Source organism: Gymnodraco acuticeps, unplaced genomic scaffold (assembly GCF_902827175.1).
Source record: "Gymnodraco acuticeps unplaced genomic scaffold, fGymAcu1.1, whole genome shotgun sequence".
Classification (NCBI taxonomy): Eukaryota; Metazoa; Chordata; class Actinopteri; order Perciformes; family Bathydraconidae; genus Gymnodraco; species Gymnodraco acuticeps.
Window position 1 is genome coordinate 31,732 of NW_022991152.1, and position 22,776 is coordinate 54,507.

Consider the following 22,776-nt stretch of genomic DNA (forward strand, 5'->3'; position numbering starts at 1 on the left):
TGACTCATGTCAGGGGGAAGGACTCATAATGCTGACTCATGTCAGGGGGAAGGACTCAAAATGCTGACTCATGTCAGGGGGAAGGACTCATAATGCTGACTCATGTCAGGGTTTAGGACTCATAATACTGACTCATGTCAGGGGGAAGGACTCATAATGCTGACTCATGTCAGGGTTTAGGACTCATAATGCTGACTCATGTCAGGGGGAAGGACTCATAATGCTGACTCATGTCAGGGGGAAGGAGGTGGGAGTAAGTCCTATATGTGCAACTGATGTTTTATTAAATGTTGACTCATGTTTTATTAAATGCTACCTCTCAGGGTCCGTCCTGCTGGGATGACGTTCTCCTCCGAGGCCGTATCCATGGTGTGTGTCAATCAGACGGTTGTCACGGCAACGAAGCAGTAAGAGGGGGCGGAGCTAATATTTTATAAAGCCACCAGAGCATTCTGGGAGATGTAGTTTATCCACTGTTTGTCGTGTGTGTGCAGGAGTTCTATATGAAGTGTGCGTCCCACCCGTCCTCCTCCGACGACCTCTCTGTGGCCCTGGACCTTATCATGACTAACATTAGGAGCGTGCCCTGCATCGCCTGCACCGACATCATGTAACACATGCACAAACACAAACACTCACACACGCGCACACACACAGACACACACACACACACACACACACACCACACACACACACACACACACACAATATATGAGGATACAATATGTGGTAAATAAAGAAAAAGCAACCAATACATTTGAGGACGACTTCAAATATTTTAGTTTGTTGATATTTGTTACTAAACACATAGATACAAACATGACATGATGTGTTTTTATGATATAAAATATTATCTACTTGGTAGTTCAAGAAGTATTATCCAAAATGCTCCACATTAACAAAGAACATTCAATTTGTAAGCCAAGCCATTATGATTTAATATACATATACAGATAAAGAGCCATTCTGCACAATAAATACTTTTACTTTTCATACTTTGAACTCAGGACTTTATTTGCAATGGACTAATCCTAGACTCTGGTATTACTACTTTACTAAAGTAATACTATCAGTAATCTCACTGGTAAGGGGTCAACATAATTCCCAAAAAATCACAACAAATGGAAATACAGAAAACTACCAGTTGCAGTTAAAGCCTCCATGTGTAGGATTAGAAGATATGAGTTCATAAAGGGCATTCTGGGAATTGTAGTAACTCAACCACTGAAAAAGAAGAAGCAGAAGAAGCATCCCCCCGACGTCCTGTACTAGGAGAGTGACCTCTAGTGGCCATTTGTGATTACTGCAACACAACCATTCTAATTTATATTCAAGATGAGGCAAAAAAAGCCAATTAATCCAAATTCTTTAAGAGATTTAAAAAAATGTAATAAAATAAATATCAGTCATGCACATTACCTAAAAGTATAACACTATAATAACTTAAAGGTCACCTATCGTGCTATTTTTAGGCAATAGCATAGGTCTCAGATATATAAAAATATATAAAAAACATGTCTATGAAGTGTTTTGCTCAAAATACCAATCAGATCACCCATTCTAGCCATGCCTCATATCCCTCTATTTCACTTCCTGTTTCAAAAGTGCTGATTTGGGGATAAAGCTTTAAAAAAAAAAAATGTATACAACATAAAAGAGGAGGGGTCTGAGCTCATGCGGGACCCGGCAGCTACTGTCTAAACTAAATGCTGCCGTGATGAAACGCCTTATCATGGATTATCAAGGATTCTCTCTGAAACAGTTTGGAGCTCAAAGGCTTTCTCTCTTGCCGGTTATACCACAAGGTGAGTTCCTTTTTACTTCCTGCTTCTTCACACACATGCTCTCCAGTACAGGTTAGCTCTGAGTGTTAGCGATGCTAATGTAAACACCGACCATATTACGTCCAAAACAGTCGGGCATTGTTTCTGATAGCAACGTTTCTGATTGGGCCGTGGGTCCACATTTCAGATATTACGTCATATCGGACTCAAATCTGGATCAGCTCCGTTGTTAGAGATTTGGGTACGGAGGAAAAGAGAGATGGTTTTATTTTCTGACGCTGCGTGAGTTCCCTGACACACCAGGGACACATGTTGATGTATAAAAGACATCAAAACGTGCATTTTGCATGATAGGTCCCCTTTAAAGAACAATATTTAAATGTAAGATCAATAAACCACATATTTTATTAAACATTCATAACTCAGTTGACTGCAACAAAATAATAAAGGACGTTGAAAAATAAATAAATGATATATAAATAATCACATAACAAATTAACGCTTAAACTTATAGAGATTATTTAATTTTCTCTCTTCAAAGTAATTAGGAGCCAGTGCAATGTTGGTGTTCGGATCAGGGTTCAAAACCCCAAAAAACAGGTTCAAACCCCACTGCAGTCAGCATGTCGTTGTGTCCCTGAGACCCTTCACCCCAAATTGCTCGTGTGGGGATTGCCCACAGTATTGAGTATGTAAGTCGCTTTGGATAAACGCGTCTAACAAGTGACATGTAATGAAATGCAATGTTAAAACATGCGTAATGTAACATTATTTTAGTGATAACTTGGCAATAAAAACAAACCACAGTAATAATCTTGGTGTCATGTTCTTTAATCTTCGATGGATTTCACAGACCGACAAGTTTCAACATAAAAAGTTTTCCAGTTCTTCACAGTATTGCATTTTGCACAGTGTTATACAGACGACAGAGTTTCTCAGTGAAGGCACAAAACTAGAGATCACTTCTGCAAAACGAAATCCCTACGGACAAACATGATGAACTCGAGGATATTCAAACGTGGCGCGGAAACATTTTTTTACACAACATAAAAACTAACTTTAATCTCTACCGACTCACGGCCAGAAAGGTAGTAGTGTCATAATCAAACTGCAGGTATAACACTTGTTCGGTTATGTTTTCTCCCACGTCTCCAGCTGCTTCCTCAGAGCTCGATTCCCTCCAAACGCTGAGCAGGAACACGATGATTTTTGCGACTCTCCCTTCTTATTAAAATCCAACAGCTCAAGTGCTATTTGTCGGTTTAGTGCAACTTCCCTTCAAATACTGTACCATTCAAATAGACCTCGCTCTGCTACAAAAGTACACATAGTAGTACAAGATAACAGTATAAGTACTTTGCTTTTTTTGCTACATAAGAAGCATGCTTTCACAGTAACACAACAGCTACATATGTAGTAGTAGTAGTAGTAGTAGGGCTTCCTCATGCATCTTCAACCATCTTACCTATAACCGAGTGACAGAAATCACACACTCCTCCACACACACACATAAGAGTTATGCTGCTGTCTGCAGAGAAACCCATAGCATCTGCAGTCAGGGAGGGGGAAGTGCATGTGCTGCTAAATTAATTTAAACTTTCTGCAGCTAACATAAAAAGAGAAACATGTTTAAATCAGTAACATAGTTTCCTGAATTTCAGTGCACGATGAAAGACACCTGGGGAAGGCCAATTTCTAATCAGTAGTATTAGGGATATTGTAGATTTTTTTTATTACGGAGCGTATAGAGCAGGGCTATTCAATTGGCGGCCCGCGGGCCAAATCCGGCCCCGGGGTGATATTTACTGGCCCTTTGAGTATAATGTTCAAAAGTAATCTACTTTTTCTTTTTTTTTAAAGATTTGTTTTGGGCCAGAGTGCCTTTATTCCAGAGAGGGTGTTACATTGAGATAGAGGGGAAGACATTGCCTGAAAACTTCTGCGGGCTCGGGTTTCGAACCCACCTACTAGCTACTGTAGTGACACCTCCTGTCATTGATTGCATCTCTGCGTGAATGATTAGATAATTTCACCTAAATGAAATTATGTTGACGGTTAAATGAGCTTCACATGTAGGCCTACTGAGTTCTGAGCCATTTAGATCTCTAAAGGCCTTGGGGCTATGTTGTTTGATTGAATTAAACACAATGCATGCACTCCACTATGCTGTTGGAGTATTTACTGTATCTGAAGCTCTTCATATGATTGCTCATATTTCAAGCCATCTTTTTCCTGGCCCCTTGCTTTGGATCATTTTCATCAACCGGCCCCATTCCAAACTAATTGAGTAGCCCTGGTCTAGAGTATGGTAACATTTCAAGATTTCTTTTTTTCAACCATTTTGTGGAAAAAAATCCAAGATTCTTTCGAGATAAGTCAGAAATTGACAAGAAAATGAAATGTTCCCCTTCGATTAAATTGGTAAATCTATGAGAAAGAAATGTGAATCATAAGAAAAAACTTCTCAGAAATTGCAAAGTCCTACAATTACAAGGAATAGTTTAGAAATGTACAAAAGAAAAAAAAAATAATCATGTTTTTTCCACGAAATTCCATCTTCTTTTAGTGCAAATTGAAAAGGTTTTTTAATGTAAATTCACTTCATTAATTCATATAATTCTGAGTGTTTCTCTGAATATTACACCTCTCTCCCAACACTTTATTTGCAAATGTAATTTGTAACTTAATCCGTTGTATATTTCCCTGCTGGTCTTTTTCCATGTAGTCACGGTGCATGACTAAAGTCTGCGGTAACAGCAGAGCGGTTTGATGACGACTCTTTCTTTGTGCAATATGTCAGGGTTTTAAAATGGACAGCAGCAGTAACACTTGGCCTTCCATCAGCAGTGCCTCAATTCACAAAGTGCGATGGATCTCTGTAATATTATTAGGTCCAAATGTTTCCAGATAAGGTTCAAAGAAGCAGTAGAGAGTCAATCTGGCCAAACTAGAGCAAATAAAAAATAATGGTTAATGTTTTTTTTAAGTAGTTATCAAATAACATATTAAATAATATATCGTCTGACTTGGTTCTCTAAATGGACTACACACATTTGGCTTACATTTTTATAGCAACCCTACACATTTTGGAGAAAATGATAAATGACAGTCAGGTCTCTCTCAGATTTAATGACTTTTTATGACGTCATTCCTGTCCATTATAAAAATATAAGAAATAATACAAATAAAAGCAGAGGGGGAAATATCGGTGGTATGAATACTGTGCCAGGTTAGAATACTTTAGGACTACTACTTCCACTTGACGACACATAATAGCTTTGTATACAAAATATCCATTAACGACAAAACCTAAACCAACGACAGCAAGGATACATTTGACACCGAATACCGTCTTTTACATTTTCATTCTTATCATTGGATGAGTGCAAAAGAAACCGAGAGGAATGACTATTGAACGAGAGATTACTGCAAATGTAACTGTAGGCGTTTTTCACGGCACTGTAAGTCACTTTGGATGAAAGCGTTGATACGACGTCATTCATTTGTGATCGGAGAATCTCCACCCGTTTGTGTGTGAGCGAGCGCCTAAAGCTCGGCGTCTCTTCAGAGCTAAACATTCACTCAGGAGTACATTCGTTTGTGTGTGGCGCCCTGCAGACCTGGGACAAATAAACCTGCATGCACACACTGCTTTTTGGGTGGACAAATATGCATAAACAGCTCTGCGTAAAGTGACAAAAAACACTTTCCGGACATGATTTAGTGGCATGCTGTACTTTGATAAAGCCTGATTTTGTTATATATGTTTGTTATTGTCAACAAATCCCATAAAAATACCAAAACCAATAGTTTCTCTCTGACCTCCATAGATATCGTTTAGGATTCAAAAATGTTATTATAACCCTAAGTAGTTCAAACTAACTAGTCCTAAACCGTCCTAAATGTTCCCACACCACACCGCTCCTCCGCTCCCTTCACTGGCTTCCAGCAGGGGCGGACTGGCCATTGGGAATACCGAGAGTTTTCCCGGTGGGCCGGTACCGAGTTGGGCCGGTCGAGTTTCCCGGGCTGATTTTTAGTCCCAGTCTGCCCCTGGCTTCCAGTAACTGCTCGAATCCACTTCAAGACACTGGTACTTGCGTACCATGCTGCGAATGGATCTGGCCCTTCCTACATCCAGGACATGGTTAAACTGTACACCCCAGCACGTGCACTACGCTCTGCATCAGCCACACGACTCGCTGCACCCGCACTGCGAGGGGGACCCAAGTTCCCATCAGCAAAAACACGTGGGTTTGCTGTCCTGGCTCCTAAATGGTGGAATGAGCTCCCCATTGACATCAGGACGGCAGATAACTTACACATCTTCCGGCGCAGACTGAAAACTCATCTCTTTCGACTCCACTTCGAGCGATAGAACTATTAACAAAGCACTTATATACTAATAAAGGACTGGCTTTTCTAAAGCCAGTTGAGTAGCACTTGAAATGTTTGGCTCTATGAAACCTGATGTACTTATATGATTCTGTCTTCTTCAAGTTTGTATCTTCTTGGTCGAATGTACTTATTGTAAGTCGCTTTGGACAAAAGCATCAGCTAAATGTAATGTAATGTAATGCATTTCACTTCTCCATCATTTTGATTAAAAAATACTTATATTCTAGGTATTCTATGATCATTTGAACTAGTATTGTTGATTGCGGTCCAATTTCTTTTGACCATTTAATATTTCGGATTTGAACAATGTTGAATAATTAAGATTTCAAGGGACTACTTTCAGCAGCGGATTAATCCAGAATTGGGGCTGTGGTGAGTATTTGTGGCGGGCGGACGGTGTATAAGTCTAGATCCGATACAAATAGATGGGTGTGATTCGCTACACAGGACCAGAAAATAAATCACAATAAAGTATTTTACAAGCCGACATATTCAACTTTTCTCTCTTTGTACAATAATCAGAATTGGTCGTGATGTAGCGAACACCACCCATCTTCCATTTGAGTTAAATGTTTATTGATCCCAGGTCTGCTGTGGATGTGTCGTCGTAGAGTTTGAATCAGAGGAGGACGCTCCATCATCTCGTTTCCATTCAATAACTATAATTAAATCAGGAGATGAATACAAAAGCACGTTTTTACCTGAAGTTTTCTAACATACGGGAGGAGAGGATTGAGAATGTAAGTATCACTAACGACTGAGATCATTAAATTGTACTGAATATGAGATTTTGTTGTGCTGACAAATGAGACGAGAAGCTGACTCTTACATCCCGCTGAAAAAGCACCCGGTGTAAAACCTGACAGTATTTCAGTTTAATAATCTATGGAAAGGTAAGTAAGTAATAAGACAGCAATAGAACATCTGCAGTTACTAATATGTGCTCGTTATGTTGCCTTGCAGGAATATCTCTTATTGCATTATGTTCTTAGACCCTGTAACGCAGCCTGAAGCCAAGCAGCTTTCATAAGAGTAATTTATTGGGTACCACTTTACAATAAGACTACCCTTATAAAGGGTTCATAATTAGGTTATTAATTAGGTTGTAAACACTTTATGAATCATTAATTATAAACCAGTTCAAACATAGTTTGCATACATCAACACAGGCTCACTATTTGGCAAGATGACTAAGCCTTCTATTGGCTACTTAGCGAGAATCAACTCAGTGAGCAACAGATACCAAGGACGCTGGCTGATGAAGAACACGAAGTAAGCTAGGTAGCCAATATAAGGCTTAGCAGTACAGATACATGTGGGCTCACTATTTGGCAAGCAACCGGTCACAGTTGCCCTGTTTATCTCATGTCTTATAAAAGCTTATTAATGATTTATAAAGTGTTCACAACCTAATTAATAAATTAATTACAAACTATTCGTAAACCCTTTATAAGGGTAGTCTTATGGTAAAGTGGTACCAACTGTTATGTTACATCAGAAACCCACATAGTCTCCTACAATCTTGAGTGTGTGTGTGTGTGTGTGTTTGTCTCTCTCTGTGTGTGTGTGTGTTTGTCTCTCTCTGTGTGTTTGTGAGAGTGTGCGTGTGTTTGTATGTGTTTGTGAGAGTGTGCGTGTGTTTGTATGTGTTTGTGAGAGTGTGCGTGTGTGTTTGGTGTGTGTGTTCTTCAGTATGCTTCGTCTTCTAAAGATGTTTTTAGGAACCCGTCTTTTTCTTGTCAAATTATGATTTTAATGTATTTGGATTTTCCTTCATAAAAAAAAGAAATGTACCTAGATACATGTATCTGTACTGCTAAGCCTTATATTGGCTACCTAGCTTACTTCGTCTTCTTCATCAGCCAGCATCCTTGGTATCTGTTGCTCACCGAGTTGATTCCCCCCCATCCATCTTGATGTTTCTTGGCCTCTCTTTATGACCATGTATTAATGAGTTACTACCATTTCTAATAAGGCTTAGCAGTACAGATACATGTGGGCTCACTATTTGGCAAGCAACCGGTCACAGTTGCCCTGAGAGTGATCAAATACACACATGTATGTCAAATAATCTGTGAAGTTAAGTACAAGAAATTCTTATTTTCAGATCAGTTTGAAAACATTTGACTATACATATTGTACCTTATTTTTAAACGCTTTTTTTATTTTTCTATTCTTATACCAATAACTGTAACGCCATGTAGTTTTTGATGCAGCTGCCCAAGAACAATAACCTTATGATTTACATATTATCAATGTTTTTAAAGATCATTTCTCCGTAGATCAACAAATCTAGTATAATCTTTGAAGGTAAGTCGTGCACATTTTTTTGGAATTTGCCATTATTTCAAGTCAACATAGGACTTACAAGAGAGCTACTTTATTTTGTGTTTCCGCTGTCCTTCTTAAACATTTTTAAATGCCGTTTCAAAGCTTTGTTTATGCCAGGTTTGAGATTATTCTAGTTTAAACTAAAAGTGAATGAAACATAAATGATTGTCTGCACTCAGAAGCTGATTGAGAGCATGAGTCCAGATGTTATTAGATTATAAATAATGGATTGTTTTGAATCAAGAATCCCACTGAAGTAAAAATCAGCTTGGTGTGATTTTGATGTACTTTTCCATAGGTTACCACGCTGGAATAGAGTCGTTGTTAAATAAAGTTTTACCGCCTGGAGGCCCCCCACCCTGTGTTCCTCTATAGCAGCGGTTCCCAACGCATTGCAAGTGGGCCGCCAAATAATTTGAAAAACATTATGATTTGTGTGGAAACATTTTCATTATTAAGATTTTGTTATATTAGAAACTCCTTTCTCTTTCTCGGTCCTCCTTAGCAACGGTCATTACAGTCCTTGACAGCGGTCTGTTCTACTGGATTTACAACGGGACACGTGTTCTGAATTGACCAATCAGAACTTTATTTAGCCTCCGTATAGAGCGGTGCAGGGATGATGTATTTACCCGGAAGTAAGCTGCTGGTTCCCTCGACAAAAAAGCAACCGGATTTCTCCATAGGATTTTGGAATATTGTAAAAAATATGGTCTGTGGAAAACGAACTTGTTTGATAAATGCACGTTTTGTTCAGCCGGATAATCTCCACATGTCTACCCTACTTTTATAATGTTCGAATCATCTAGTCGCCAGAAGCAAAATGCTAACGTTATGCTATAAAGGAACTACAGCTGAGTACAGCAGCACGACTTCAACGTCACGCCAACTTTAGATCCATATTCAAACACACAGATTCAAAAGTGTATAAGTTGAAGCGTTTGTTTGAACAGTCTGCAGGAGGCAGGTACTTGCTTTCAAGCAGAACAGGGCAAACTAACTTAGAGGAGTGTTTACGTGTTCGGCGTAATGACGTACAACGGCTTCCACAACTTCTGTAGTCCTATTCAGCCACTTGGTAACAACCATCGTTTTTCAGACACGTAAACTCTTCAGAAATCACCAGTGGGGTCACTGCTGATGGATTTAATGTCGTAGAACAAAACGTGATCCGTCTCTTCAATGTGTCTCAACCACAGACCTTATTTCAGCTATTTTCCTAAATCCTATGGAGAAATCCCATTGGCTCTGAGACCAGGGAACAGGAAGTGCTAAAATGCTCACTCACTTCCGGGGTTTTAGGACGCGTCACTGCACCACTCTATTGTTTATGGTTGAATGTGGGCCGCGAAAACTTAAGTGGGCCCCGAGTTGAAAAAGGCTGGGAACCGCTGCTCTACAGTTCTACGCCTCGTACCCGGCCGAGCGGCGCCGCTGGTGGTTCCAGATGTCGTCTCGGTGCTCGGGTCGGCAGAAGAGCCGGGACGACTGAGCCAGACGCTCCCGGTGCTCCCGTTCCGCCGCCCCCCCCGCTCGGGAGAACAGAGGACGGCCCCCAAACTGCGAGGAGGACGAGTGGGAGTGGGTCCTGTGTTCGTGGAGACCGGAGGAGGACAGCTGACCCCCCGCTGACCTGCAAATGTCAGATTTATTTCAATTAACATCAGGGTATCTGCACATTTTTTAAGTACAAATTGAATGACTTTTAAGACCCCTCTAACAGGGAAATAATAATACCAATACAAAAAAATCGATGAACTAGAAAACAGTATAAACCGTTTTATTGCATTTGAATAACGGGACATATTCAGTGCCAACTGCCAACCCAACATGACTGCCTTCACATTAACAAACAAATGCATTCATTCTGCCCAAGATCAAATGTAACACCTCCCCTCCTAAAATGTCAGACCTTTTTAGACCTTGAATATCAAAAATAAATGTAAGAGTTTTAAGACTTTTTAAGGATCTGCTGGGACCCTGAAGATACTTCTGATAATAACCTATAGAGCAGGGGTGCCCAACCTTTTTTTAACCGAGAGCTACTTTTAAAGTTGCCAGTCTGCCGAGATCTACCAGTCCAAATAGAGAGGCGTAGCCATTACTGACAGCCTACTACCAGGTAAATACACACTTCTACTTGTATAAAACTGACCTTTGTATGATTAATACTTCATAAAATACTGCAGATCCTTTATCTTACCGCTTTCTAATCTACACACATACAAGTATCTAACTGAAGTTACACAACAGTGTTGTTGATACAGAGTTGGAGTTTATTCACACGTCACTTACTACAGTGGGTAATGTATTCAAGAAACATTGAACAGTGCTGCCACATATGACACAGGAAAAAAAGAAAAGACTCTGAACCCTTTCTTTGTCCTTATATAAAAATAGTGTTGCTACAAAAGTATAAATGAGGCTTACTAATAAGACAACTCAGATCTGAAGCTACACAGGAATCTGCTGCTGAAGTGCAATAAAAAAGACAAAATTAATAGAATCAAACCCTTTTTTTGTTGAATTTTAGTCGAGTATAAAAGGAAATGCCTTTAAAATAGGATGCAAACAACACTAGTTTCTTAACCTGAATTGATATAATCAATTTAAGTTTGCATTCTTATACCATTTTGTACAATAATTATAATGAATAAGTTCAAACAAACTCAAACTTACAGCTGATTAATAACGGTATCCAACTTGAGTTTTTATTATATCAAAAACCTGTTGAAATGCTACTGTTATTTTTACTGTCCCCAAAAAGCGCATCGGCAGCCTCCAGGAAAGCTTCTTTCACAACTTCGCCGTCTTTGAAAGACTTCATGTGTTTCTCAAGAACGTGACTGCCACGATAAGATGCTCTGGTAGCAGCCTTGCTCTTGTTGTTGGGCCTGGTGAAAATGGACTGCTGTGCATTTAGCTGTCCTTTCAGGCCCCTCCCCTTTTGGAGCGTAGGGCAGAATTAGGAGGGAGTTCCGTCTCGTAGCGTTTGTGCACTGTTTTGAAATGTCGCTCCTAAATTACCCTTCTTCGATAAAGCTACGCTCGCATTGCAGATGAGACAGATGGACTTTGAATTGGAATATAGATACAAAAATAATCATCCTCCCACTCGGAGTGAAAATTATATATTTTGGGCTTTTTTGCTTCTGCCATAATTACGGTCTTGTGTGTGTGCGGACTGTCACTCCTGTTGACACGGACAAAGTCAGCGAAATAATGCCCACTGCCCACCAGCCATGCCCCCACACATGGGGTCACGCCGGCCAATCACAAAGCTTTGGTGCGTTCAAGTGCATTATTCTGGCACGGGAAGATTATGTTATAGGACATTAACGACAAAACAGAATATTGTTGTTCTATTTTTAGACACATCTCGCGATCGACTGGGAATCTCCCCGCGATCGACCGGTCGATCGCGATCGACTGGTTGGGCACCCCTGCTATAGAGCGATGCAGGAATGAGTGATAAAACCCGGAAATGAGTCAGCATTTTAGCACATTTTGTTCTTTAATCTTGAAGTCAATGTTTTTTTTTAATGTGTTTTGGTTGTCTGCCTCCTTTAGTTTAGCGGTGGTGACGTGAAGTCATGTGACCGAGCTGTAGTTCCTTTATAGCCCAACATTAGCCTCCTTTAGCTTAGCGGTGGTGACGTGAAGTCATGTGACCGAGCTGTAGTTCCTTTATAGCCCAACATTAGCCGCCTTTAGCTTAGCGGTGGTGATGTGAAGTCATGTGACCGAGCTGTAGTTCCTTTATAGCCCAACATTAGCCGCCTTTAGCTTAGCGGTGGTGATGTGAAGTCATGTGACCCTGCTGTAGTTCCTTTATAGCCCAACATTAGCCTCCTTTAGCTTAGCGGTGGGGACGTGAAGTCATGTGACCCTGCTGTAGTTCCTTTATAGCCCAACATTAGCCACTTTAGCTTAGCGGTGGGGACGTGAAGTCATGTGACCGTGCTGTAGTTCCTTTATAGCCCAACATTAGCCTCCTTTAGCTTAGCGGTGGTGACGTGAAGTCATGTGACCGTGCTGTAGTTCCTTTATAGCCCAACATTAGCCTCCTTTAGCTTAGCGGTGGTGGACGTGAAGTCATGTGACCGTGCTGTAGTTCCTTTATAGCCCAACATTAGCCTCCTTTAGCTTAGCGGTGGTGACGTGAAGTCATGTGACCGTGCTGTAGTTCCTTTATAGCCCAACATTAGCCTCCTTTAGCTTAGCGGTGGTGACGTGAAGTCATGTGACCCTGCTGTAGTTCCTTTATAGCCTACCATTAGCTTTTTACTTCTGGAGATTTTAAACTCATTCAGTTTGAGTTTGAGGGATGACAGCATCAGTGTGGAGTTTCTCACCTGCTTTTAGTGATCCTGTGAGGTGTGTGTTCACTGGGATGCTGGTACTGATGAGGACACAGACAAAGGTCAAAGGTTAATTTTTGTTAACACAACCAGATACAAGACAAACTAAATACAAACAGAAAATACGCCGTTACATTTAGGATTAACACAAAATAAAAATACAGTGTCATTATTTTAAAAATAATAACGGTTTTATTATTATCGGGACAATTTGATAATTTGTATCAAAAGTGCTTATTACCCAGAAAAGGACCCTATGAAGTATGTATTTCTCCTCCGCCCTGCTGTACCTTGTAGTGGCTGCACTGCTGCGGGCTGTTCTCCTGTAATACTCCACCAGCCTCTCGGCCAGAGCGATGCGTCTCAGCAGATTCTCGATGAAGTGCTGGATCCGGACTTTACCGCACGTCTCCTGTCGAGCCGCCGCTTCCAGGAACTTCTGGATCGTTATCACCTCTCTGGAAAACAGAAATTATATCCAAATACAGCACTGGGTCAGTGAGCAGTTTCATGTGGAGCACAAGGGAAAAATAAAGTGGACTGCACACATGGAAATCAGAAATCTAATGAAATACTAGTAATATCAATAATATCTTTAATACACTAGTATATATTGTAAAGTAAATATTTTCACACAGTTGTTGATATAGATTGTAGAAAAATAGCACATTTTACGTTAACTTATCCAAGTTTTAATAATCGTTATGCTATGACGTTTGTATTTTGTTTTTGTCTTTGCTTTGAACAGCCCTTTGAGGCATTCCTTGTGATTTGGGGCTGTGATAAATGTTGATTTGATTTGGGAAACAGTATTTCGATCTCTCTGTCTGTACACACAAACTGAAAGATTGACAATAAAGTTGACTTTGACACTGTTGCTGTGCGTATGACAATTAAGACTTTCACTTGAATATGCGTATATCCCAAAATTGAAGTCGTTTATAATTTTGCCAGCTTTTAATGATTTTTCATAGTTTCTTTTATTTGCATATTGACTGGCTAATGTGCCATTTTATTTGTGTTTTACAGCTGTATTCGTCTGCGTTTTATCTGTTGTAACTTTGTTCATGCTGCCCTTCTTGGCCAGGTCGCTCTTGGAAAAGACATTTTAATCTCAATGAGTCTTTACCTGGTTAAATAAAGGATATATATATCACGATCACGTTTACCTCTCCTGTCGCTCCAGTTCGTTCTCCGAGGCGTTCAGCTGCTCCCTCAGCGCTGCGATCACCATAACGGCCACGTCCACCTGTCGGCTCAGCGACCGCTCTCTGTCGGCCACCTCCTGCCTCTCCTGGGCGAGGTGCTGCGAGTGGGCGCGCTCACACAGCAGCTGCGTGTCCGTCTGAGCCAGCTCCGTGCTCACCTTGGCGAGGCGACGCTGCATCGTGCTGTCGGCGGCGCGAAGGAGACTTGCCAGGCGACGACGCACCGCCGCTGAGGCTGCTGCCGTCTGCAGACCGGAGTACTGGTTCTGATCTGGAAAGGAGACAGGAGAGGAGACAGGAGAGGAGAGAGAAGAGGAGACAGGAGAGGAGACAGGAGAGGAGAGAGGAGACAGGATAGGAGACAGGAGACAGGAGAGGAGAGAGGAGACAGGAGAGGAGAGGGGAGAGGAGACAGGAGAGAGTAGAGAGGAGAGGAGACAGGATAGGTGACAGGAGAGGAGACAGGAAAGGTGACAGGAGAGGAGACAGGATAGGTGACAGGAGAGGAGACAGGAGAGGTGACAGGATAGGAGACAGGAGAGGAGACAGGAGAGGAGACAGGATAGGTGACAGGAGAGGAGACAGGAGAGGGTGACAGGATAGGAGACAGGAGAGGAGACAGGAGAGAGGAGAGGAGACAGAGAGGTGACAGGATAGAGGAGAGGAGACAGGAGAGGTGACAGGATAGGAGACAGGAGAGAGGAGAGGAGACAGGAGAGTGTACTATGTTAAAGGTCGTCAAAAATACAAATCAAAGCATTTTTCAGCCATTTGAGAAACTTCTGTCGATTATAATTTTTCACAATGTGCAGGACAAAAACTATTATTCCTTAAAAGCTGTTTACATGGCTAATTTGTTTTAAATTATTTCAATTTCCAACTACAGCCGCTGTGATTGTACTATAAAATATGTTATTCCCTTAAATCCTTGGATCAACAAACAAAACTTTGCTCCAAAAACAAAAGCTGAACGCACCGACCAGCTCCAGGTCCAGGTCCAGGTTGGGGTACGGCGGGGGGGCGAGGGGAGCAGGAGGGTGGAACAGATGGTGGTTCAGGCGGTGGGGGCAAGTGTCTGACTTTTTAACATCTCCGTCATTTCTACCTCCATTTTTCTCTTCACCTTCGTCCTCATCATCATCTCCCACATCGTCGTCATCTGACCCAAACTCCTCTTCATCATCCTCCTCATCATCATCCTCCTCTTCCTCTTCGGCCTGCGTCCCAACCCCCACGCTTTGGGTTCTCCTCCTCACAGAGCCGTAGGAGGGGAGGAACCCGCTGTCAATACAGAGGGGCTTTATTGGCATGGCCACATTTTAAACATAGTATTGCCAAAGCATTCCACACAAGGTGTTATAACAGAACAAAAACAAACTGTATGTTCAGAGGTGGGAAGTACACATTTTTCTGGTATCAGTACTTTACTCCACTACTTATTTTTCTGACGACTTTTTTCTTTTACTTCTTACATTTTGAACCCCAAATACCTTTACTTTCTACTTCTTACATGTTGAACACAAATACCTGTACTTTCTACTTCTTACATGTTGAACTCAAATACCTGTACTTTCTACATGTTGAACTCAAATACCTGTACTTTCTACATGTTGAACTCAAATACCTTGAACTCAAATACCTGTACTTTCTACTTCTTCCATGTTGAACACAAATACCTGTACTTTCTACTTCTTACATGTTGAACCCAAATACCTGTACTTTCTACTTCTTACATGTTGAACACAAAGACCTGTACTTTCTACTTCTTACATGTGAACACAAATACCTGTACTTTCTACTTCTTACATGTTGAACTCAAATACCTGTACTTTCTACTTCTTACATGTTGAACTCAAATACCTGTACTTTCTACTTCTTACATGTTGAACACAAATACCTGTACTTTCTACTTCTCACATGTGAACCCAAATACCTGTACTTTCTACTTCTTACATGTTGAACACAAATACCTGTACTTTCTACTTCTTACATGTGAACCCAAATACCTGTACTTTCTACTTCTTACATGTTGAACTCAAATACCTGTACTTTCTACTTCTCACATGTTGAACCCAAATACCTGGTACTTTCTACTTCTTACATGTTGAACTCAAATACCTGTACTTTCTACTTCTTACATGTTGAACACAAATACCTGTACTTTCTACCTTCTTACATGTTGAAACCCAAATACCTGTACTTTCTACTTCTTACATGTTGAACTCAAATACCTGTACTTTCTACTTCTTACATGTTGAACACAAATACCTGTACTTTCTACTTCTTACATGTTGAACTCAAATACCTGTACTTTCTACTTCTTACATGTTGAACACAAATACCTGTACTTTCTACTTCTTACATGTTGAACTCAAATACCTGTACTTTTCTACATGTTGAACTCAAATACCTGTACTTTCTACTTCTTACATGTTGAACACAAATACCTGTACTTTCTACTTCTTACATGTTGAACTCAAATACCTGTACTTTCTACTTCTTACATGTTGAACTCAAATACCTGTACTTTCTACTTCTTACATGTTGAACACAAATACCTGTACTTTCTACTTCTTACATGTTGAAACTCAAATAACCTGTACTTTCTACTTCTTACATGTTGAACACAAATACCTGTACTTTCTACTTCTTACATGTTGAACTCAAATACCTGTACTTTCTACTTCTTACATGTTGAACACAAATACCTGTACTTTCTACTTCTTACATGTTGAACTCAAATACCTGTACTTTCTACTTCTTACATGTTGAACTCAAATACCTGTACTTTCTACTTCTTACATGTTGAACTCAAATACCTGTACTTTCTACTTCTTACATGTTGAACACAAATACCTGTACTTCTACTTCTTACATGTTGAACTCAAATACCTGTACTTCTACTTCTCACATGTTGAACACAAATACCTGTACTTTCTACTTCTACATGTTGAACACAAATACCTGTACTTTCCTACTTCTTACATGTTGAACACAAACACCTGTACTTTCTACTTCTTACATGTTGAACTCAATACCTGTACTTTCTACTTCTTACATGTTGAACTCAAATACCTGTACTTCCTACTTCTTACATGTTGAACACAAATAACCTGTACTTCTACTTCTTACATGTTGAACACAAATACCTGTACTTTCTACTTCTTACATGTTGAAACACAAATACCTGTACTTTCTACTTCTTACATGTTGAACTCAAATACCTGTACTTTCTACTTCTTACATGTTGAACCCAAATACCTGTACTTTCTACTTCTTACATGTTGAACTCAAATACCTGTACTTTCTACTTCTTACATGTTGAACACAAATACCTGTACTTTCTACTTCTTACATGTTGAACTCAAATACCTGTACTTCTACTTCTTACATGTTGAACACAAATACCTGTACTTTCTACTCTTACATGTTGAACACAAAACACCTGTACTTTCTACTTCTTACATGTTGAACTCAAATACCTGTACTTTCTACTTCTTACATGTTGAACACAAATACCTGTACTTTCCTACTTCTTACATGTTGAACCCAAATAACCTGTACTTTTCTACTTCTTACATGTTGAACACAAATACCGTACTTTCTACTTCTTACATGTTGAACTCAATACCTGTACTTCTCTTCTTACATGTTGAAACTCAAATACCTTACTTCTACTTCTTTACATGTTGAACTCAAATACCTGTACTTTCTACTTCTTACATGTTGAACTCAAATACCTGTACTTCCTACTTCTTACATGTTGAACTCAAATACCTGTACTTCTTACATGTTGAACACAAATACCTTGTACTTTCTACTTCTCACATGTTGAACACAAATACCTGTACTTTCTACTTCTTACATGTTGAACACAAATACCTGTACTTTCTACTTCTTACATGTTGAACACAAATACCTATACTTTCTACTTCTTACATGTTGAACACAAATACCTATACTTTCTACTTCTTACATGTTGAACACAAATACCTGTACTTTCTACATGTTGAACCCAAATACCTGTAATTTCTACTTCTTACATGTTGAACACAAATACCTATACTTTCTACTTCTTACATGTTGAACACAAATACCTGTACTTTCTACATGTTGAACCCAAATACCTGTACTTTCTACTTCTTACATGTTGAACACAAATACCTGTACTTTCTACTTCTTACATGTTGAACACAAATACCTGTACTTTCTACTTCTTACATGTTGAACACAAATACCTATACTTTCTACTTCTTACATGTTGAACCCAAATACCTGTACTTTCTACTTCTTACATGTTGAACACTAATACCTGTACTTTCTACTTCTTACATGTTGAACACAAATACCTGTACTTTCTACTTCTTACATGTTGAACACAAATACCTGTACTTTCTACTTCTTACATGTTGAACACAAATACCTGTACTTTCTACTTCTTACATGTTGAACTCAAATACCTGTACTTTCTACTTCTCTCATTTTCCAAACAGCTGGTTCCTTTAGTCTGAATGTGTGTTTGGTGCGTGATCATTATTATTTAGAGTCATTGCGTGCCTATTGATTTGAACACGATCCGTGTATCCATCATTTCCTGGTCTTCTCTAAAGAAGAGGGACCAATGGAAACGTTGTCATGTTGCCGTTGTTCAGCATGGAAACATTCATTAGCTAACAATGACATTATTGTTCTATGAATATAAAGGGAGGTCAGGTACTCTTTAAAACAGCTGCTAGTTATGGGTACTTTTTACTGAAGTACATTTCAAAGCCTCTTTACTTTGACTTGGGTAAAGAAGTTTAGTCAGTACTTCTACTTTTACCAGAGTATTTTTAAACACAAGTATCTGTACTTCTACTTGAGTAAAGGATGTGTGTACTTTTGACATCTCTGTGTATATGCCAACAACGTGCAAATACAAATAAATATATACCTGTCTCTGCTGTCGCTGAGGGAGCGAACATGCGGGGGTCTCTGCTGCCCCCTGCGGGTCGGGAGGCTCATGTCGTGCCACGGGATCGATGCCGTTAACGGGTCGGGGAGCTTCCCGGTGATGCTGAAGCCGCCGCTGGTCACGTCCGGCGAGCAGTACGAGTGGCGGTACTCCAGGTGCGCTCTGAGCGAGGCCAGGCTGCGGAAACGCTCCCGCTCTCCACAGCGGGGGCAGCGGAACGGGAGGGAGGAGGGGGAGGCGCCGCAGGCCTGGCCGTTCCTCTCCGAGAGGAAAGAACCAGAACCTCTGGAGCACAACTTCTGCTGCATCACTCTGCACCTGCAACACAGAGAGGAAGTTACTCAAGAGAGGGACTCAATCAGGGCTGGACTGGGACAGAAAATCTGTATTTTGGCCCACAACCATCAAACAAAAACACAGGAGGGGCTCCTGACCAGAGGAACGTGTTTGCTATCAGTGCAAACAAAACCACCAACATACATGTAGCTGAACGGCTGTCAGAACAAAAATGTAAATAATATTAAGTTGTGTCGGCCCACAACTCAAAGAGGGATGTCCTAATTGTCCAGTGGGATTTAGGGTCATTAGGTCACGTAATATTGGAGCTATTGAAATAATCCAAGAGTGTTCAATTAAAATAAATATGTCGATATAAGAAAGAAATGGGAGTAAAATCCAATAAAAAGTGGGTGTGTCCCGGTAGTTGAGTATAGTCAGACAATTCTACTTTATTTGGAGTTACTGGTTCTCATGGAAACTACTGAAAAATATTAAACATTTAATTGAACTTGTTTGGCATAGTTTTTGCCTATACAAAAACGTTAGAAGGCAGATACTGAAAGTTGGTGTTGTGCAATTCAAAGGTAACATGTATTGATGGTCCCGAAGTGAAAGCCTGTGTTTACAAGAAAAAGTCAACGTTGCTTCAAATAAGGGGCAGTTTTATCCCACTGGCCATTAGACTGCTAAACTCCTGGGATCTGTGAAGTGTCTTAACGTTAAGTGTCCATCTGTTTGCACTTCCATCCATCCATCCATCTTCTCCCGCTTATCCGTGGTCGGGTCGCGGGGGTAGCAGTTCCAGCAGAGAGCCCCAAACTTTCTTTTCCCTGGCGACATCAACCAGCTCTGACTGGGGGATCCCAAGGCGCTCCCAGGCCAGCGAAGAGATATAATCCCTCCACCTGGTCCTAGGTCTACCCCTTGGTCTCTTCCCAGCTGGACGTGCCTGGAACACCTCCCTAGGGAGGCGCCCAGGTGGCATCCTAACTAGGTGCCCGAACCACCTCAACTGGCTCCTTTCGACGCGAAGGAGGAGCGGCTCAACTCCGAGTCCCTCCCTGATGACCGAACTTCTCACCTTATCCCTAAGGGAGACACCAGCCACCCTGCGGAGAAAAACCCATCTCGGCCGCTTGTATCCGCGATCTCGTTCTTTCGGTCATGACCCATCCTTCATGACCATAGGTGAGGGTAGGAACGAAAATGGCCCGGAAGACCGAGAGCTTTGCCTTCTGGCTCAGCTCCCTTTTCGTCACAACGGTGCGGTAAAGCAACTGCAGTACCGCTCCCGCTGCTCCGATTCTCCGGCTCATCTCACGCTCCATTGTTCCCTCACTCGAGAACAAGACCCCGAGATACTTGAACTCCTTCACTTGGGGTAAGGACTCATTCCCTACCTGGAGTGGACAGTCCATCGGTTTCCTGCTGAGAACCATGGCCTCAGATTTGGAGGTGCTGATCCTCATCCCAGCCGCTTCACACTCGGTTGCGAACCGATCCAGTGAGTGCTGAAGGTCGCAGACCGATGAAGCCATCAGAACCACATCATCTGCAAAAAGCAGTGGTGCAATCCTTAGTCCACCGAACTGCAGACCCCCTCCCCCCATGACTACGCCTCGAAATCCGATCCATGTATATTACAAACAGGATTGGTGACAAAGCGCAGCCCTGGCGGAGGCCAACCCTCACCGGAAATGGGTCCGACTTACTGCCGAGGACCCGGACACAGCTCTCGCTTTGGGAGTACAGAGATTGGATGGCCCTGAGTAGAGACCCCCTCACCCCATACTCCCGCAGCACCTCCCACAGTAACTCCCTGGGAACTCGGTCATACGCCTTCTCCAAGTCTACAAAACACATGTAGACCGGATAAGCGTACTCCCAGGCCCCCTCCAGGATCCTTGCGAGAGTAAAAAGCTGATCCGTCGTTCCACGACCAGGACGGAATCCGCATTGTTCCTCCTCAATCTGAGGTTCGACAATCGGCCTGACCTGTTTGCACTTCACATATTTATTCATTACTACAATAACCAATATGTTATCCTTGTAGAGTATTTGTAATGTAATATTCTGTATTTAGCTCATCTTATTCTATCTACTTCTCCTGCATTACCTGCACATAGGTGACTTGCAAGCAAAATCTTCTTGCATTATTTTATGTTAATATATATATGTATGTTGCATTGTTGAAGGAGACTGGCACTGAAGATATTCATTGCCATAACTATACTGTACTGTCTCGTGTTACAGTAGGCCGTGTCCCCTGTGATTGTTACACTATTATATAACATCATTAGATCAATAACACTCATGCATTCAAATGTAGGTGTTGAAATAGCCTGTAGTAAAAAAAAAGATGCACATGTGACCAGAAGTGGCATTAATTAGTTGATAACACAATTCATTTAATTAAATCAATGTACCATCATGTAGCATTACATTGATTTGGAAATGTTCCCAACATGGATGCTCCTCCTCAAAAAAGGAAAATTCCCATTTTAATAAGACTAACAGGTGAATTCCTCTCACCTCCATCTTTAGCATCTTTAGCAGCACTAGCTCTACCTGGGTGCTTTCACTGAGGCTAACGTTAGCATGCTAGCTAACAGAAACCCTTCTGTGAATCATTATGTAAATCGAAAACCGTGAACGCGTCGCTCTTACCGGTTTAACGGCAGGTTGTAAATAATAACGTCTCACCGTTAGTGTCTGCAGGTGTCATGTCGCAGATGGAGACCGACAGCATGATGTCATTCATTCACGAGACTCACGGTGGACCAGCCGTTAAGTTAGCATCACATCAACTACTTCCGGTCAGCCCTTTCAGAGGAAAACATATGATATTTACTCTAAATCAGGGGTGTCAAACTCAAGGCCCGGGGGCCAAATCCGGCCGGCGACTTCATTTAATGCGGCCCCACAAGAGCTTGCAAAGAATATAATATGTTTATTATAAGGTTACATGTCAATTTACAGAAGCACGTTGCCCATAAACTACATGTCCCACAATGCATCTCAATTTGACTTTTTTTCTCAGAATTTGACTTTTTCTTCAAAATATTCCTTTTTTCTCAGAATTAGATTTTTTTTAAATAATTTTGTGACATTCTCACTGAAGAGACTTGCAATGATTTGCCCTAGACTTCTGCTTTCAGACGTAGTTAATTATGAAGTTATTACCCTATCCGATAATAATCCAATGCAGAGGCAATAATGTGATATAATACATTATTTTATATATATTAAATATTTATATAGTCTTAAAGTTATAACCGGCCCTTTGAGTGCAACCATAATGCTAATGTGGCCCGTGAAGAAATTGAGTTTGACAACCCTGCTCTAAGTAGTATGAAGCACTTCCGGTTTGAATTTTCATTGAATTTAAAGATTTATTTGAGTTTTTGTAATCTTTTAGGTTCTACTCGATAAAGGAGGTGTTGTCAAATCTTGTGTTAGTA

The 22,776-nt window shown here is 40.9% G+C and overlaps 1 protein-coding gene across 1 annotated transcript; it reads right to left on the reverse strand.

Moving 5' to 3' along the window:
* Positions 1-9,717: 9,717 nt before the first annotated feature.
* On the reverse strand, positions 9,718-22,132 carry znf365 (zinc finger protein 365). The gene is made up of 7 exons (XM_034237291.1): positions 22,019-22,132; positions 19,016-19,354; positions 15,059-15,363; positions 14,044-14,353; positions 13,165-13,332; positions 12,869-12,915; positions 9,718-10,146 (listed from the first exon to the last, which is right to left on the reverse strand). Exons 2-7 carry the CDS (start codon positions 19,342-19,344, stop codon positions 9,869-9,871), a joined length of 1,437 nt encoding a protein of 478 aa, XP_034093182.1. The 5' UTR covers positions 19,345-19,354; positions 22,019-22,132; the 3' UTR covers positions 9,718-9,868.
* Between the last annotated feature and the right edge of the window lie 644 nt (positions 22,133-22,776).